At 37.2% G+C, this 20,484-nt stretch overlaps 1 protein-coding gene across 1 annotated transcript in view; it reads left to right on the top strand.

The window, feature by feature from the left end:
• The window catches only part of LOC114883651 (olfactory receptor 13C3-like), a 52,466-nt gene extending 32,772 nt beyond the window's left edge, over positions 1-19,694 (top strand). Inside the window, 1 exon segment of the mRNA XM_029201502.1 lies at positions 19,644-19,694. Coding sequence (XP_029057335.1) covers positions 19,644-19,658 — 15 coding nt within the window. The 3' untranslated portion in view covers positions 19,659-19,694.
• Positions 19,695-20,484: the final 790 nt, after the last annotated feature.

Here is a 20,484-nt window from a genome sequence, read left to right as displayed (position 1 = left end):
AATATGTTTTTGAAGGAATTTGTCATCATCAATAAGGAAAATTTCAATCAGGAAGTCAACAAAGTATCTTCAAGGTGTTATTTTTGCTGCAAGACTTTTTAAGGCAATGTTGGGGAATGGCAAGCTTTATTTCTTAAATATGAGAGACTGAGGAAAGAAAATCCTATGGGGTCTTTCTTTTTCCAAAAGCACATTTGTAACTGATCTATGGTGAAGACATTTGTCTACCTCTGAACCATTGGAATGATTTTCTTCCCCTAGTTGGGTAACAGTCTTCTTACTTAGGAAACTTTTCTGCTTTCCAAGTTCAATATCTTCCGCCATTTGTAGGGTTCTGTCCAAAATAATTTGGGAGATTCAGTTAGTAAAAGAAGACAGATTTCTGCAACCACAGATTAATTAACTGAAAAGCTTGAAAATTTAGACAAAGCCCAGACTTTCCATCTCAAACCCACGAAAATGCTGATATTCTCGTGATGGGACTTATAGCCGAGATTTCCTTCATATGGCCAGAATTGTCCTGACATATGTGCTCCAGAAACATCCTCCAAAGGACCAGCCATTCACACTGTAAGGCAATTTAAGTTTTTTGTTGCTTGTGAAAAGTTTCTAATTCATGCAGCAAATTAAAGTTAGAAATCTTTTGTACAGTATTAAAAATTCTGAAACTCCAGGGACAATCTCCCATAGATCCAATTATAGTCAGTAGCTGATCTGCTCTAATTCTTGTGTTATTCAAACAAGAAATTACCTTTTCCCTGTCTGTGCTGACTTTGGGAAGGGGAACTTTGCTCTTCTCCTAATTGTGTTATTAAATCAGTCAATCTGGTTTTTAATTCTCACTGTTTCCCTCTCTGTTTGACTATGGCAATGTCCTTGCTTTTCTTTCCTTATTTAGATGAGATTCATTGCAGCCATAATACAAATCGTTGACCAAAAGGGAGAAAAGAGGTTGACTGACATCTGACCCAGAGTCCCATTTCCAACTCACTTGTTCAGTTCCTGTAGACCAAGGCTTATATGGCTGGAAGTAAATCATTTAGGTTGACCTGATTATGCCTAGGGGGAAGGGTCAGAAGAGAACTGTACTTTAGAGATACACTCACAAAGTTAAGATGGAGGCAGTGGGACTTCCTTGGTGGCGTAGTGGTTAAGAATCCGCCTGCCAATGCAGGGGACATGGGTTTGAGCCCTAGTCTGGAAGCAACTAAGCCGGTGTGCCACAACTACTGAGCCTGCACTCTAGAGCCTGTGAGCCACAACTGCTGAAGCGCGTGCACCTAGAGCCCGTGCTCTGCAACTAGAGAAGCCAATGCAATGAGAAGTCCGCGCACCGCAACAAAGAGTAGTCCCTGCTCGCGGCAACTAGAGAAAGCCCATGCAGCAACAAAGACCCAAGGCAACCAAAAATAAAACATAAATTAATTAATGAATTAAAAAAAAGATGGAGGCAGTGACTGAGACTGAGGAAGAAGGTTGCCGACCTGACTTCCTACTATGTATAAAGCACCAAACCATACTTCTGCTTTGGAATTACCTTGAAGCACACTGAAAAGAAGAGAAATTCAGAACCTCCATGATATTTTCTGTCTGAAAAAGAAATAGCCAAAATTTTAACAAGTTTCCTGATGCTTATGAGTCTGTATTCTTCCCTATCTCCAATAATAGCAATAGCATTTACTCACACACTTAGGCCAGTAATCTAGAATTAATCCCTGATCCTTTCCCCCCCTCTTATTTCATACCAAGCTCAGAAGGAAGTCTGTCATATCTTCCTGAAAAGTACATCTTAGATTTCCAACTTCTAGTAACGATGGAGTATCTTTTGGCAGAGTAGCTTAGATCAGACTAACTCTCCTGCTACTAACAATTATAAACTCTGAATCAAATATAAAAAACAACTGTTTTATGACACTGGAGAGTGATCAAAAGCAGGCAGAACAGGAGGGAATCCAACCCCTGAAAGATGTGAACCAGACTGAGTGAGATCAACAGGGCACTCCCGAGTCCATATAGCAGATGGTACTTAAGCAGAAAGTAGCAGTCTTGATCTGAGGAATCAGATTAGCATTTGGGGCTGCCAGAGCAGCTGGAAATGTAGGGATACATCCTGGAAAAGAAGGAGCCATAAAGGAGGAAACTAAACTCTATGTAAAATCTCTCATCAAATCCTTGACTGACCACTGAATTGGGCATGAAGAGAGTGAGGCTTCTTAGAACCCAGGGGAAAGTGACAATTGGAAGGCTAAAGAGTTGAACAGAGATTTTAATAAAAAGTTCACAGCTGGGGAGACAGAGTTTGGCATTCAAGTCCCACCAAAAAGAAGGGCTTGGTAAATACTTCTAGATTTCCATTGAAACCCAGGTTGTTTTTCCATGCATTAGACATTCCAATGCAATAGACATTAGACAGGCATATTGGCCCAAATAATGGGTGTGGTCTTAAGTGAGATTTGCAGTTACCTCACACAGAGCATTTAAGTTAAGAAGCATCTTAGTTTATACCCCAGCTATTGTGTAGCATAGGAAATATTCTTCAGGGAGTCATGTATTACAGAAGAATCTATAACCATAGAAGGGTTTATTTACTGTAAGTGATTTTTATCCAGGGACACTCTGGAAAGGGCATTGAATAGATATGGTCAGTTCACTCCCTCAAACATCATTAGTCTCTGCTCAGAAATCCAGTTGGTAAAGGGCCTATACCGGGAAACCTGTCTTTTTTTTCTCTTTCTCCTAAGAGATTCCACCTGGTAAAGAAAGTGAATGCATCACAGGCTAGTTGCTTTAACTCCTTCATCCTTGGGCAGATAGAAAATTCCTGTCATAAGGTTTTTACACTTTACATTAAGTGATTTAATATTCAACGTGGAGTGAAAGAAATTGAGGAACCATACTGTAAACCCAAGAGCAACCACTATAAATCCTAAAAATAAATTTAGCTTAAAAGCTAATAAAGGAGATACAATGAAATAAAATAATAATAATTTAAGACTTCATTAATCCAAAAATACAGAAATAAAAGAAGACAAGTAAGAAAAATGGAGGGGACAAATAGCAAATAGAAAGATAATGGATTTAAACCAAAACATTGATAATTACATTAAATATAAATACTAAAAACTCCAATTGAAAGACAGAGATTGACAGACTGGATATAAAAAAGGAAGATACAATTTTGTTGTTTTAAAAATACACTTTGGACAAAGATACAGAGGTTGAAAGTAGAAGGATGGAGAAAGATATAACAATCAAAGACTAAATAAAAGCTGGAATGGCTATATTAATTGCAGGCAAATTCACTTCAAGAAATAGAATGTTGCCAGAGATAAATGGTAAGAAGGTCAAAGCATCAAGAAGACATTAAAATAAAAGCTAAATGTATATGTAGCTAATAGCATAGCTTCAAATCTATGAAGCAAAAATCGACACAACTAAAGGGAAAATAGACAAATCTATAATTATATCGGGAAATTTTTAACACCCACCTTCAATAATTGGTAGAGTAATTAAAGAAGAATTCAGTATGGATTCAGAAAGTTGAAAAATACTGTCAAACAAGTTGATTTGTTGACATTTGTAAACACTATTCAACAATTACAGAATATACAGTTTTTTCAAGTGAGTATGGAACATTCACCAAGATAGAGATATGCTGGTTCATAAAACAAATCTCAATAAATTTCAAAACACTGAAAACATACAGAAAATGTTCTCTGACATTTCAACAGAATGAAATTTTAAGCTAATATCAAAATAATAATTAGAAAATTCCAAAATCCTTGTAAATTAAGCAGTACACTGCTAAATAAACAGTGTGTCAAAGAAGGAATCACAAGGGAAACTAAAATATATTTTGAGTTGAATGATCATGGAAATAGAATATGTCAAAATTTGTGGGATGCAGTAAAGCAGTGTTTAGAAAGAAAGGAATAGTGTTAAATGATTATAGTAAGATAGAAGAAAAGTTCTTAGTCAGTTATCTAAGATTTCAACTAAGGCTGGAAAAAGAGGACCAAAGTAACTCCAAGTAAGTAGAAGGAAATAATGAAGAGCAGAAACAAATGAATTAGAAAACAACCCACAAAAAGACAGAGAAATGAACAAAGCCAGAAGTTGGCTATTTGAAAAGAATAATGAAATTGGTAAACCTCTAGCTAACTCATTAAGAAAAAAAGGGAAACCACAAACTAAACATTTCAGGAATGAAAGAGGGAATATTACTGCAACAGAGACAGCTTTGCTGGTGAATTTTGTCAATTTAAAGAGTAAACAATCTTACAGAAACATTTATATGAACTCAGAAAAGAGAATAAACTTCCATATATCAGGAGAGAACACCTATAAACCTTTTTTATGAGGCCACCATAATCTGGTACTAGCAAAACCTGACAAGAATATTATGACAAAAGAAAATTATAGACCAATATCACTAGTGGATATAGACTCAATAATTATTAATAAAATCTTAACAAATAATATCCACCATTATATCAAAAGGGTATTATATCATGAACAAGTGGGTGTTATACAAGAAAGGAAAGATCAGTTTAATATTTGAATATCAACCAATTAATTTTATCACATTAACAGAATAGAGAGAAAAAATTCTTATGACCATGTCTATAAATGCAAATTTAAAAATTTACGAAAATTCAAACCCTATTTATGATAAAATACTCTCTGTAAACTAGTAGTAGAAGGATACTTTCATAAGGACATCAGCAATATAGTAAAATAGGAGTTTCCAGAGCTTGTCGCCTCACAGAAACATCAGTTTGAACGACTATCCACAAATGAAAGTACCTTCACGAGAGCAAAGGATTCCAAGTGAGAGATTAAAGATGGGTAGACTTCTGGGTTTTCGTTGAAACCCAGCGCAAAAATAAGAAAAGACCCATTAAAGAGGGTAAAACAATAGTTTTGCATTACCCATGTCATCCTCCCAAGCCCGAGCAGTGCAGTTCATAGACTCCTACTTCATGGAGGAAGAAGAGTGTAGTGTGTACCCTACTTCGTCATGAACCCCAGCACCAGTCTCACCCCAGTGAACCCTGGCACCATGCTAGCACCTGTAATCCCAGGCTTGCCCTTTCATATCTAGGCTCCTGGCTGCCACAGTGCCAGCCCAGACCCGAAGGCCCCAGGGTGCAGGTCAGCCCCCGTGGACCCAGGCTCAATGCCTGCCTCAGTGACACAGCTTCCAGGCCTGCACCAGGGTTAGGTTGGCACCTGCAGCCCCAGGATCCAGACCAGCCCCTGCTAATAACTTCAATAGATGCAGAAAAATGTATTTGACAAAATTCAACACACTTTTCTGATAAAACTTTTGACAAATTATAAGAAATATACCTCAACATAGTGAAGGCCATATATGACAAACCCACAGCTAACTTCATATTCACAGATGAAAAGCTGAAAGCTTTTCCTCCAAGATCAGAAACAAGACAAGGGTTCCCACTCTTGCCACTTCTATTCAATATAGTACTGGAAGTCTTAGCCAAAGTAATTAGACAAGAATAAGAAATAAAAGGCATCCAAATTGGAAAGGAAGAAGTAAAATTGTCTGTGTTTGCAGATGACATTTTCTTATATATAGAAAACCTTAAAGCCTCCAGCAAAAAAGCAGAATTAATAAACAAATTCACTAGAGTTGCAAGATACAAAAATCTACATACAAAAATCAGTTGCATTTCTATACACTAACAATGATCATGAAAAGATATTCAACTTTCTGTTGAATTCATAGGATAATTGAATAGAATGATGCCAGGGGCTCAAGATTAGAGAAAAATGCAGAGATGTTGGTCAAATGGTACAAAGTTTCAGTTATGCAGGAAGAATAAGTTCTGGAGGTCTAATTACAGCATGGTGAATATAGTTAATAAATACTATATTTTATACTTGAAATTTGCTAAGAGAGTAGATCTTAAATGTTTACTCCACATACACACAAAAATAACTATATGAGGGATGGATATGTTAATTAACTTGATTGTGATAATCATTTCACAATGTATACACATTTCAAAACATCACATTGTACATTATAAATATATATACCTTTTATTTGTCAATTTTACCTATATAAAGCTGGAAACAAATAAATATAGTACCTAACAACAACAACAACAACAAAGGATACTTGCAAAGCATAATGAAGGACATCTGTGGAAAACTTCAGCTGATATCAAACATAATGAAAGAAGAGCTGAAATTTTTAATTTTGAAAATCATGATATTTGAAATTTTCTTTTAATACATGTTGATGTTTTGGGATCCTATCTAAGAAATGTTTGTCTTCCCCAGGGTAAAAATGATATTCTGTGTGCCCCACAAGAAGTTTTATAGATTGAATATTTATGTTTAGTTCTATTATTTACCTCAAATAGATCGTTGTATATGGTGTATATACTTGTTCTAGCATTATTTATTGAAAAAACTATCCTTTCCCCATTGAATTACCTTGGCATCTTTGTTGAAAATCAATTGATCATATATGTGTGTTTCTTTCTGTACATCTTTATTCTGTTCATTGATTTATTTGTCTTTCTTTATGTCAGTACTGCAATGACTTGATTATTATAGATTTATATTGAGTTTAATGATGAGGTAGTGTAAATCCTCCAACTTGATTCATCTTTTTCAAGATTGTTTTGGCTCTTCCAGGTCCTTTACATTTCCATATCAGCTTAGAATCTTCTTGTCAGTTTCTCCAAAATTTCTGTCTGGATTTTGAATGGGATAACATTAATCTGTAAACTGACTTGGGAAGAAATGATATCTAAATAACATTGAGTCTTCTAATCCATGACAAGTTATCTCTATAATAGGTCTTCCTCAGTTTCTCTCTACAATGCTTTGTAGCTTTCACTATAAAAGTCTTATACATCTTCTTTTAATTTTCTCTCAGTTGTTTTATATTTTAATGTATTACAAATGATGTTTTAAAATATATTTTCCAGTTGTTTCTTGTTGGTAAATAGAAATGCAATTGGTTTGTGTGACCTGACACAGCCTGATAGCTTGGTAGGTTCTCCTATTAATTTTATTAGTTATTTTATAGATTCATTGGGATTTTTTTTATAGTTATTTATATACACAATCTTTGTGAAAAAGTTTCCTTCTTTCCAATTGTAATGCCTTTTATTTCTCTTGCCTTATTGCACTGCCTGGGACACCCAATATAATGTTATACAGTAGTGGTGATAGTGGATATTCTTGCCTTGTTCTTTTCTTTAAAAATTTTTAAAGAATTTACTTTGTTTAAGTATAGTTGAATTACAATTTTGTGTTAATTTCTGCTGTACAGGAAAGTGGTTCAGTTATATATATATTGTTTTTCATATTCTTTTCCATTATGGTTTATCACAGGATATTGAATATAGTTCCTTGTGCTATACAGTAGAACCTTGTTGTTTATCCATTCTACATATAATAGTTTGTACCTGCTAATCCCAAACTCCCAGTCTCCCCCTCCCCCCTCCCTCCCCCTTGGCAACCACGAGTCTGTTCTCTATGTCTGTGAGTCTGTTTTTTTGTCATAGATAAGTTCATTTGTGTCATATTTTAGATTCCACATATAAGTCATATACTGTATTTGTCTTTCTCTTTCTGACTTCACTTAGTATGATAATCTCTAGGTCTGTCCATGTTGTTGCAAATGGCATTATTTCATTCTTTTTTATGGCTGAGTAGTATTCCATTATATATATGTACTTCATCTTCTTTATCCATTCATCTGTCAGTGGACATTTAGGTTGTTTCCATGTCTTGGCTATTGTGAATAGTGCTGCTATGAACATAGAGGTGCATGTATCTTTTTGAACTAGAGTTTTGTCTTCTGCATAGATGTCCATGAGTGGGATCGCTGGATCACTTAGCAGCTCTATTTTTAGTTTAGAAAACAGTTTTTATACTGTTTTCCATAGTGGCTGCACCAATTTACATTCTCACCAGCAGTGTAGGAGGGTTCTCTTTTCTCCACACCCTCTCCACCATTTGTTATTTGTAGATTTTTAAATAATGGCCATTCTGACTGTGTGAGGTGGTACCCCATTGTAGTCTTGCTTCACCTTTCTCTAATAATTAGCAGTGCTGAGCATCTTTTCATGTGCCTACTGGCCATCTGTATGTCTTCTTTGGAGAAATGTTTATTTAGGTCCTCTGCCCATTTTTCAATTGGGTTGTTTGTGTTTTTTGTTGTTGAGTTGTATGAGTTGTTTGTATATTTTGGTAATTGAGCCCTTGTTGGTTGTATCATTTGTGAATATTTTCTCCCAGTCCATAGGTTGCCTTTTCATTTTTTTTTTTTTTTTTTTTTTTGCAGTACGTGGGCCTCTCACTGTTGTGGCCTCTCCCATTGCAGAGCATAGGCTCAGCGAGCCCGCTCTGCGGCATGTGGGATCTTCCCTGACCGGGGCACGAACCTGTGTCCCCTGCATCGGCAGGCAGACTCTCAACCCCTGCGCCACTGGGGAAGCCCGCCTTTTCATTTTGTTTATGGTTTCCTTTGCTGTACAAAAGCTTGTAAGTTTGATTAGATCCCATTTGCTTATTTTTGCTTTCATTTCTCTTGCCTTGGGAGACTGATCTAAGAAAACATTGGTACGATTTATGTCAGAGGATGTTTTGCCTATATTCTCTTCTAGGAGTTTTATGGTGTTGTATCTTATGTTTAAGTCCTTAAGCCATTTTGAGTTTATTTTTGCATATGGTGTGAGGGTGTGATCTAACTTCATTGATTTACATGTGGCTGTCAAGCTTTCCCAATACAATTTGCTGAAGAGACTGTCTTTTTTCCATTGTATGTTCTTGCCTCCTTTGTCAAAGATTAATTGGCCATAGGTGTGTGGGTTTATTCTTGGGCTCTCTATTCCGTTCCATTGATCTATATGTCTGTTTTTGTGCCAGTGCCACACTGTTTTGACTACTGTAGCTTTGCAGTATTGTCTGAAGTCTGGGAGGGTTATGCCTCCTGCTTTGTTCTTTTTCCTCAGGATTGCTTTGGCAATTCTGGGTCTTTTATGGTTTCATATAAATTTTAGGATTTTTTTGTTCTAGTTCTGTGGAAAAAGTCATAGGTAATTTGATAGGGATCACATTAAATCTGTAAACTGCTTTGGTAGTATGGCCATTTAAACAATATTAACTCTTCCAATCCAAGAGCATGAGCTATCTTTCCATTTCTTTGAATCATCTTTATCCCTTTTTTAATGTTTTATAGTTCTCAGCATATATGTCTTTCAACTTCTTGGTCAGGTTTATTCCTAAGTGTTTTTTTTCATGCAATTTTAAAAGGGATTTTTTTTTTTTACATTCCCTTTCTGATATTTTATTATAAGTGTAAAGAAATGTCTTGCCTTGTTCTTGATCTTAAAGTCTTTTAAGTGACTTTATCTTGCTATTTCTCCTTGCCCATGTCCCTACATTCTGCCTCTTTTCTTCTAGTTTATAAATGGAAGGGACTGAAATATATCATCTTTTTTAAATTTTTAACTGAGGCAAAATTGGTTAAATTTACCATCTTAACCAATTTTAAGTGTACAGTTCAGTTGTGTTAAGCATATTCACGTTATAGTGCATCAGATCTGTAGAACTTTTTCATCTTGCAAAACTGAAACTCTGTACCCACTATACAGTAATCCCTGTTGCCCCCATCCTTGGCAACCAACTTTCTATTTTCAGTTTTTATGAGTCTGACTACTTCATCTGAGTGGAAATCCTACAGCATTTGCTCTCTTGTGACCAGCTTATTTAGCATAATGTCCTTGATGTTCATTCACGTTGTAGCATGTGACAGGAATTCCTTCTTTTAATGCTGCAGAATATTCCATTATATGTATACACGACATTTCCTTTATCCTTTCAATTGTTAATGGACATTTGGGTTGCTTCCTTCTCTTGTCTGTTCTGGATAATGCTGCATTAAACATGAGCGTACAGGTATCTCTCTGCGATATCACTTTGAGTTCTTTTACGTATATACCCAGAAGTGGGATTGCTGGATCATATGGCAGTTCCATTTTTAATTTTTTAAGGAGGCTGCGTGATGTTTCCCATAATGACTGCACCATTTTATATTCTCACCAACCGCACACAAGGGTTTCAACTTTGTATTCTTGCCAACACTTGGGCATAGGAGCTCCTGGATTGAGGGGCTTTTCTTACTTAGATAACCTAGGTATTGCAAAATCAACATTTTTAATATTCCCATTCCCTCTTCCCCCACATAAAACAAGCAAGCAAGCAAACAAACACCATGTTTCTCCTGCTCTCTTCTGATCTTGAGTAAATCGTTTAATTAACACTCACCAATTTTCAATTACTTTGTTAGGTGCTGGTGATGAGAAGATGATAAAGGTATAAACACTTCCCTTACCATCTTCTCAGTCTAGAAATATAGTGTAAAGGTGGAATCATTTGTGAGGCATGGGAGTGAGTGAGTAACCTTTGCTGTGGTCTGGGAATGGATTACAAAGGACTTCTTGGAAGAGTTGATACCAGAGTTGAATTCGGAAGGTTATTAAGGGTATCCAAATGAGTATGTGAAAGGAGTGAGTTCCAAGACAAATAGAGTAACATGTATTTAAATTTAGAGTTGTAAAATGTCATTTTGCATTCAGGAAAAAATAAGTAGATTGGTGTGATATGATCATTGTATAAGAAGAGGGTGTAGCAGGTGGTAAAGCTGGAATTGTCACACAAGGTTGTCTATGCTAATTTAGTAGCTTTATAGCTCACATTTTAGGTACTAAAGAAATATATTTTTTTTAACCAGGAGAAAAGCAATATGAATATTGCTTAAATTTTAAAAAGTATCACTTTGGTGAGAGTGGGGAGAAGGGATTAAAAATAAAACTGAAATTAAAGCTCTGACAATGAAAATGGATGGGAAGAGTTGGAGTGCTGAGATAGAATAGATTGAGATGTGTATAACTTGGGTTATATTGCCATCTGGTGTTCACCATGCAGTATAACTTGATGCGGGGAGTTAGAACATTAGAGTTGAACGTAATTTGAGAAAATTGGGAAAAGAGGAAAATGAGCTTTCAGCGGAGATCAGAATTTGGCTTTGCAGGTGCTTAATTAATGTCTTATTTTGACACATTCTAGAAGCTCCTGGGAGCAACATGAAAGATGTGTCATTTTCAATCATTTTAGGAGGGTCTATGTGCATAGATAAATCATGAGGGAAGTCACCTAATGAACATGTGGGGCTGAGAGAATGTCTTTGATACTTTACTGATCTCCCTTAAAGAAGACAATCTTTCATCCTGACTGAACGTAAGTCTGGCTGAGTAATCATTAACTTGCCCAAAGAAGAGTCAAGATTATGGGAAAGACAACCTCATCTTCTAAGAAGTAGGGTTTTTACTCAAGTTGAAGACTCCATGGAGTTAAATTTTCTAGAGGGGAAAGACCATTAAACCAAGATTAGGGTTATTGCATAGGAGGATGTATTCGTTTGGTAGGCTTCCTTAACAAAATACCATAGATTGTGTGCCTTGAACAACAGAAAGTTATTTTCTCCCAGTGCTGGTACCTGGAAATCCAAGATCAAGGTGTTGGCAGGGTTGGTTTCACCTCTGAGGAGACCTCCCCTGAGGCCTCTCTCCTTGGCTTGTGGATGGCTGCCTTCTTCGTGTGTGTTTACATGGTTGCCTCTCTGAATGCACCTGCCTGGTGTCTCTCTGTGTGTCCAAATTTCCTCTTGTTACAAGGACACCAGTAGTATTAGATTAGGGCCCACTCTAAGGAACTCATTTTAACTTGATTATCTCTTTAAAAACCCTATCTCCAAATATGGTCCCATGCTGAAGTTCTGGAGGTTAGGACTTCATCTTATGAGTTGTGGGAGACACAATTCAGCCCAGAAGAGAGAGTATGGCTGGCTATTTCATACTTCCTCAGGAACATACTCAGGGCCTATTATTAAAACTAGTACCTGGCTCTGGGAAACACTGGGGAGTCCTGTGAAGTAATCTGCCTGCCAAAATCCATACTGATTGTCTCTCCAAGTAGTGGTGAGTTTTCTTTTGTGGTGGCAGGGATAAGCTTTCTGGAACCTTTCTTGAACTCGGATACCAGCAAAGCAGATGCTTTAGGCAGGGGTGTGATGGTAACTGTTAACAGCTGGGTGCAAAGAACTGTGTTTGTACTGCATTTCCTAAACAGAGAGTAAAGAAGACATTGTCTCATTCTCAGTGGACAGGGACCTCAAGGGCTGAAGATTTAATGTAGTGTCGGTTTTGCTTCCTAGTATGATTTTTGGTTTGTTCGGGTTCTCTAAGCCTGGCATAGAAGTTAGAGTTTTAAAAACTCATGTTTAAGAAAAATTTCTGAGGAGCAAAGTCAAAAGAATCATCAAAACAAAAGGTGGTTTCAGCCTGAACTAGGAACCTGGGGGCAAAGCCAAGGGCTTAGAAAGTCCAAGGAGATGAAAGCAAGCAAGAATGGATCCAAATGGACGGAGGGAGGGCTGAAGTGGACAGAGTAACTTCAAATGGGTGAGATTTTGAATATTTCTGGTAGTGTGGCAAGGGCAGAATAAATTTATTTAAACACATTTAAGTATGACTCCCTTATATCACATGATTGTCTATTTTGTGGATAAAGTGTCTTGTACCACTTATGATTACCATTACAGTGCCTGGAAAATAGTAGTGGCTGAATAGAGATTTGATAATTGAATAAATAGCTCATCACAGAGCTCATGCTCTGTAAACCAGCACAAGATAACAAGCAACGAAAAGCTACACTGGCCTACCTTGTGTCGAAATAGGAAGCAGCTCTACATGTGAGCTCCACACTCTTGCATTTTTCCTAGTATAGTTTTAACTATTCCTTGGAAGGATTGAGTTTAAATTTAAGCTCTATACTGTTATAACCCTCTTGGCACACTAGATGGCGACAGAGACTAGCTTGTCTTTCTTTGCGGTCGCCCGACTGAAAAGCTTTCTCAGGAATAAAACAAATTCACTGGTTTGTTTTCTACCTATTGTTATTGATATTTACAAATAGTGAAAAATTGTTTTACTTATATTTTTATTCAGAAGATTTTAAAACAAAATGAACTCTCGAAGAGACTTGTAGTGTCATATCAAAGATTAAATAATAAGTAACAGTTCTGTGCTCAGCTCTGAGCTGGAATCTATGGGGAATAGCAATAAGGAGAAGGCTTCATCCCTGCCCTTGAACTTACTAATATCTCTTACATTAACATAATGTAATGTATCAGTCATCGGCTCCCTGGCCTCACCTTGCTCAGGGTAAACAATAGGAAAGCTCTATGAGGAGCACCTCTGATCTAGTGCTGCTTCTGCTTTGTGTAATCACCAGATAAGATAAAGCATTTGTTTCAATGTTAAGTGATTTTTAACGCTTCAGCCAAGGCAGAGCTCAAAGTTGTCCCACAGTGTGATTTCAGTGGGGGTGGGAGTGTGGTAGCAGGCTGTCTTGACAAGACAGACAGTATTGTTTCCAGTCAATGACTTCAAAGAAGGTGTATTCATTTGCTAGGGCTGTTATAACAGAGTATCACAAACTGGGCTGCTTAAGTAACAGAAATATATTACCTAGCAGTCCTGAAAGAGGCAAGACCAAGGTCAAGGTGTTGGCAGGGTTGGTTCCTTCTGAGGGCTGTGAGAATCTCTTCTGCCTCTTGCCTAGCTTCTGATGGTCTGCTAGAAATCTTTGGCATTCCTTGGCTTACAGAAGCATCACCCTAATCTTTGCCTTCATCTTTGCATGGTCCTGTGATCATTTCTGTATCTAAATCTTACCCCCCACCACCTTTTTTATCTTCTGAGAGAAATTATACAAGATAAGGTGCTTTAAGGATATTATAATTTTTGAACAGTTATGAATTCATTTATAAACATAATTATAAAATTGAATGCACACATAGGATATAATGAGACACATAAATGCTGACTGAAGGGGACAAGGTAGGGGCTGATTCGAAGATATGTTTAGCCCCTTAATTCATAAACCCTTGCCTGAAAAAAGATTTGGAAAAATCAAAATGATCTATTAATTACAATTAATGTAATGTTTTTTCAAAGTACACCTGGAATGACCTTTCATAAGAGTCACGTGGCAGATTAAAGAAGGCTGCGCATTCTTAGACACTCCAAGACAAGACATGGGTCTATGTCACCTCCCCTGAAGTGTGAGCAAGCCCTGTGCTTGCTCTAATAAAATATTGCAGACATGATATTGCACCAGTTTTTCAGTCCAGGCCTTAGGAAAGTGGCAGCTTTCGCTTCTTAGCTCTTGAAACACTTGGTCTTGGAGCCCTGAGCCACCATGCAAGAAGTATGGCCGCTCTGCTGGAGCCACCACGTGGAAAGAACAGGCATTTGGGTGAAGCCATTCTGTATACTCCAGTCCAGTTCTGCTGCATCCTAATCCCACCAAATTTTCCCTTTTTATAAGAAAGGTCTTACCCTACCCCAGTATGACCTCATCTTAACTAATTGTGTCTGCAATGACCCTATTTCCAAGTAAGGCCACATTCTGAGCTGGGGAGTTAGGACTTCAACAGATGAATATTTGGGGGACACAATTCAACTCATAGCAGAAGTCTTTAAAACTATTTCCCAGGTTGGTATTTTAAGTATCCTCTGGTTGATTTCCTTTTTTGGGGGTGTGTGTGGCTTTTAAAAATCATGAGATGACCCCTGTATAAAATCTTTTTAAATTTTTATATAATTTATGATTTATAATAATTTATGATTTTTAGCATAAATCATAGAATCTATGCTAAAAAGCAATAAGTTATCTCTCCTTCTTTCTTCCTCCCTCCCTCCCTCTTCTCTTTCTTTATTATTATTATTTTTCACACAATGGTTTAGACTTACATCTGGTACATGACTAGCAAATACTGAATCAGTAGAAAACAGGAGGAGCACAAAAGTAGGAAAGGATAGGAGAAGTTTCTAATTTATCAAAATATTAGCAGTCATACTTCATGTTTTAAACAAAAATGACAACATAGAGCCTCATTAAATTATGAATAACTAAGTTTCCTACAACATATTCTAAGGCCACTTAGCCAAATGAATCTAATTTTTTTTTAAGTCTTGAAGGACACTAGCTGCTTACCTCATAGGCAAGGCAGGCTCCTTGAAACATCATTCTGTATTCTCTCTGCTATCCAAGGCGAAGCACACTGGGGAATGATGTGGCCTATAGCAGCCAAACTGGCCATGAGGAAGAATGCTCAAAAACAGGATGCTAGTGACTTTAGTGAGTGCATGCGTCAGCCTTGTTGTATTGTAACTGGAGTTTTGGTGTTGAATTAAATTTGTCTTTACAAGATGCATTATTTACATTATATATGATTAGAAAAATGTTGTTTTGGTCATTCATACATACAACAAACTTCTAAAGAATTCTTTCTATGTGAAGGCTCAATTTTCAGCACAGAGAACTCAGAGCTGGTTAAGGCATGATCCTTGTTTTCAGGAGAATCCCTCCATGCAGTTGAGCTCATTTGACAACCTAGATACACACGTGTGCGTTACAGCAGCATGAAGAACACTCGCCTATCTGCTGAGCTCAGTGCCAAAATCCTGGACAAGTGTCAGAAACTCTGCATGTGCATATGGTTGATGAGGATCCCATGCCAGCTCGTGGGAAATTCTTGTACTCCTGCCCTTGCCTCTTTTCTCAAACCTCTTTGACTGTTCTGCTGGTCACGTTTATGGGTCAGGCAAGTGAGGGTAGACAGAACCTCTGGAGGGCACCTCCTGGATATACTTTGAGCACGTTTGCTGAGTATGATTGTCATCATGATCAGTGTCCTCCTCCCCAATGAAGGTCGACTATTGAATATCCTCTCGTAACCTTAAAGTGCTCATTGATTCTTCAGTTCATCAGCATTCTCAAATAATGTTATTTAAATACTTAACTCTTCTTTCACTGGCTCAAATTTATTTTCAAAGCTCTCAATTTTGCTTTATTCAACAGCTTTTTAATATGTGAAACAATATATTCCTGGTTATAATTATATCATTTATTCAGGCAGTAGAGTCCTATTTCTGCAGAAAACATCTTCCTCGTTTGTATGCCAGGTCAGCTGTACTCCTTCAGAGAACAGCGTGTGTCCAGTGCTCTGCCAGTGGAAAAAGTGTGAGCCCCACTGTCCCACAGCAACCAAAGAGCTGGGCGGAGAACTGCCAGGCAGTGTACATTCCTAAAAATCGCGAAAGGAGCCCTGGTGGTTGGACATAGCCAAAAGTGGAGGTCTACGTGTTAGTATAAGATAGAGTCCAAGCCTTCAAGGAGTCACACAGACTAAAGATGGCACCTCATTTGTTTTCCTTCACACTGTGTTCCCAGCACTGAGCACAACTTACATGTTCCCCGACTGTATAACAGGTTGAAAACAGTTAACTCAGTAGTTTTATTGGAGGCTCTATGCAAGTCACAGGAGACTACAAGCCCAGATGTTTTTATTATTGATTTTATTATTTTTAAGAATAAATCATTTAGAAATTGACAAACATAACTGAAGTATGGCCTATAAAATCAAATCGAAACAAAGCAAATTTGCATGTCTATAAATCAATAAACCAGAAAAATTATGCTCCTGACTAGTGCATGGTGTTTGCTCGCCTAGCCAGTGCTCAGTAACCATTTATTAATTTGAAAGTGAAGGAGAAACTTCTAAAAAGTAATCTCAAGTCAAAAGCAATGTAAATTCTTTTGTAATAAAAGCTTTACACTGTGATGACAAGTTTAAAGCTCTCATTTGGCGTTGCTTGAGTCCCTACTATGTACCCAATATCCAGACCTGTGACGCACCTTCCTTTTCTGAACTTTATTATTTCACAATAACAATTTTTCTTACTATGTAGATACAAATTAAATTGTATGTCATTCTCTATTAATAGAGAGAAGGAGTTTGCTTTATTAAGCTCTTATTGGAGACAAAATTTTCCCACTCTGAGAAAGATCAAATAATTTCTAGCCTTTAAAATTCTTTAATTCCATAAAAATTAATGCTAGGACTATTTCAATTAGGAAATATGTGCAGCAGTCAACTTGTTTAAGACTGTGGTAAAAGTCATTTCAAAGAGACTCAATTCACGGAGGACATTAATTATAGCAAGAGGTCTTTTGATATTGACATCAAATCACTATATTTAAGTGTTTTGACATGTGCTGACATGCTTAACTTTCTGAAACACATTTAAATCTTTCTGTAAGTCATCTACTAAAGGTGAAGAGAAGACTACCCATAATACCAAGTATCCTTGAGAAATGACCACGGCATTCACTGTGAAGCCGCATTACAAAGTTGCTAGTCCTTCTGCAGTGTAAAATGAAAATGTTTCATGAGTCTAAGTGGGACCAGTGAATACTGGTGCTGCCGTTTCTAAAGGAGCCACGGCAAGGTGACTTCAATTCTTGTAGGTAGATAAAACCATCCTCTGTGAGGGTATCTCATAGGACTTAGCACACAACATCCAAGAGTTTAATTATCTGCGGACATAACCATACAGTTTAAAAATAATTGACTGAGGGACTTCCCTGGTGGTCCAGTGGTAAAGAATGGGGGAACTAAGATCCTACATGGCGCAGGGCAACTAAGCCCATGTGCCGCAACTACTGTGCTTTGGTGCCGCAAACTACAGAGCCCACGTGCTCTGGACCCTGCGCGCCACAACGAAGAGCCCACACGCCACAATGAAGAGCCCACACCACAGTGAAAGATCCCGCATGCCGCAACTAAGACCTGACACAGCCAAAAAAAAAATAAAAGAAAATAAATAAATAAATAAAATAATTGACTGAATTATATGCAGTGTCTACACCTTACTAAAGTGATCAGGCTAAAACAAGGAAAAGTGTCACTGAGTCATCTGCAGTGTACATGTTCCTGTGAACAAAAGAGGAGTCTTACCTACTTAAGTCTAGAAAAGGAGGAATTTTGCCCAGTATAGAAAAACGTTATCCAAAAGACACAGTCTGACCACTAGAAAAGTGAACCAGGATTGGGGGACAAGGAGAGATTGCTGGCTTTTCTACATCTCTGTTAAAATATTCCTCAAGAGCATCCAATTCCTTTGCTCTGATTCTTTGTCACTGAGCGACCTTCTGATGACGCATTCATTTTCAAACTACTGAAGTCTCCTGTGTCTAATACCAGGGAAAGAGTGCCCTGAATTTGTTGGAAGTATTTCTTCTTCCATGATAAATTAACAAATCTGCTAGTGTCTGCTTTACCACCTATCTCTTGAGAATTTTGTTGTTATAAACCAGCCCCTCAGAGATCAGTTCCAGCCCCTCAGAGATCAGTTAACTCTTGGCACACTGACAAATTCAAATTTCTAGGACTGAAAAGGAAGAAACTTTTGGAGATGATGGATATAGTTATTACCTGGATAGGGGTGATGGTTTCATGGGTGTATATATATATGTCAGAACTCATCAAGTTGTATAAGTATGTTCAGTTTTCTTGTGTATCAATTATACCTCAGTAAAGATGTTTTAAAAAAAAAGAAAAAAAAATCAAGAAACAGACTCTGGGCTCTGTAAGATCAACAGGCTCTGAGGCTTATTCTCATACGCATGTTCTAATCATGACTTGTCCCTGGTGCAACTGTTTGATACAACAACAGCAGTAACAAATTTGTGAGTGATTACCATGAGTTAGCCAATAAGCTGAGTACGTTCTCATATATTTAATTATCTAATTAGCTCTTTGCCTTGTGAGACAATTTCCATTTTACAGGTGAAGTAATAGAGGCTCAAGGTAATAAAATAACTTGGTCACACAGTGGTATATTTATGGTTTGAACCTAGGCTTGTCTGACTCCAAGATCTTTATGGTATTGCCTGCTGTCTCTCTCTAAGTTATTAAATGAGTTTTAATAGAGATCCTGTCCTTTACTAGTACAACGACTTCATGGTAGAGAAAACTCCTACACTGTGAACAACCTAGATGTTAACAGTGGAATAGATCTCACCAATTAAGACAGTGGAATATAAAATGTAATATCTAGTGATTGAATTGATTTTGAATTTCTTAATAGACCTCTATTTGACTAAAAGATTTTAAACTGTTAATCAACTCAGCCATGGATGGGCTGGGTTGATTGTCTGCGGCTTAGTCACTCCAGTGTCCTCCACATTGGCAGTCATTTCACAAATACATTTAAACTTGAGTCCATCACTTGGTGCTGTGAAGGGCTACCAAATTTACTATTTAGGCTATAAGGTCTAATAAAAGAAATAGTCAAATAAATATAATTGTAATGAAATGTGTTGTTACAACCATCTGAACCAGTTGCTGTGGGAACCTTAGGTAAGAGCAATAAATCACCTGGGCTTATGGGAGAGCTTTACCAGTAAGGAGCTCTCAGTTGGCTCTAGTCTTAAAGGATAGATGAGTGTTTGCTGGGTGAAGAATTGAATAGGGGAAAGTGCTTTGCAGGCAGTAAACCCAGGCTCTACAAGGCATTAACGTGTAAAAAAGTTCTATAAGACCATAGAATGGTAAGAAATGCAATGTGGTAGGTTTTTATTTGTTTGTTTTTGTAATTATGAGCATGTTGGCTAGAGGTTAAGACAGGTGGCATGTAAGGGAGAGCCAGATCACGGGAAAGTGCTTGACTCTCTGTTGCTTACAGGTTTTTTCTCCGTGAGTGATTTCAAGTCTAAAGGAGGAGACTCAATGAGACAGACGTAGGTCCTCCACCATCAGGTAGGGTCTAATTTTTAAGTCTGATTGTCTCAGCTTTCTGGACTTCGATTAGCTTCTGCTTCAGGTCATGTTCAGTGTATGCAGTGAAAAATGGGATGGATCTTTTCATTCACACTGAACATTCTTTAAAGAGGTTGTCAATGTGTGGTTATGAGACCGTTGTATCAGAAAAATCTGGAAAGCTTGCTGAAAAGGCAGATTCCTGGATCCTGGGATTTTGCTATTCTTGGCTTGAGTTAATGGCAGGAATCTAAAGTTTTAACAAACATCCTGCAAGATTCTGTTACGTATATAAATGTGGGTACCCTTGTTCTATAGGATAAAATACAAAAAGATATAGTTACATTGATTAATGGCAGCTCTCATATATCTCAAATATTTTCTTCCCTTTAAGAGAAAAGAAACTACAAGGCAATATATTGATAACATTAATATAGAATTACAAATCCAGCTTCTAGATCTAGAAGATTATGTATATCATGAGTTAGGATTAATTCAATTTATGTACTATTCTTACGTATATTACAGCAGAGGCTACACAATGGAAGCCTGTTCAACCTGAATTTGCTCATGGAAGTGTTCGTTTTGGCCTATAGTCTAATTTCTCAAAGTTTAAATTAACTTCCTCATTTAGACACAGCAATATTTCCTACAAAATATTGAATTCACATTATGCAATCAATAAACAACTGAAACTGGTTAGGGGATGCCCCCTTTGGGAAAGAATCCAGACTATGTAGTTCACCATATACCCCACCCAATCTTTT

This window comes from Monodon monoceros, unplaced genomic scaffold (genome assembly GCF_005190385.1).
Source record: "Monodon monoceros isolate NGI ecotype Baffin Bay Population unplaced genomic scaffold, NGI_Narwhal_1 Super_Scaffold_5, whole genome shotgun sequence".
NCBI lineage: Eukaryota > Metazoa > Chordata > Mammalia > Artiodactyla > Monodontidae > Monodon > Monodon monoceros.
This window is presented reverse-complemented; position numbering and strand designations above follow the sequence as displayed.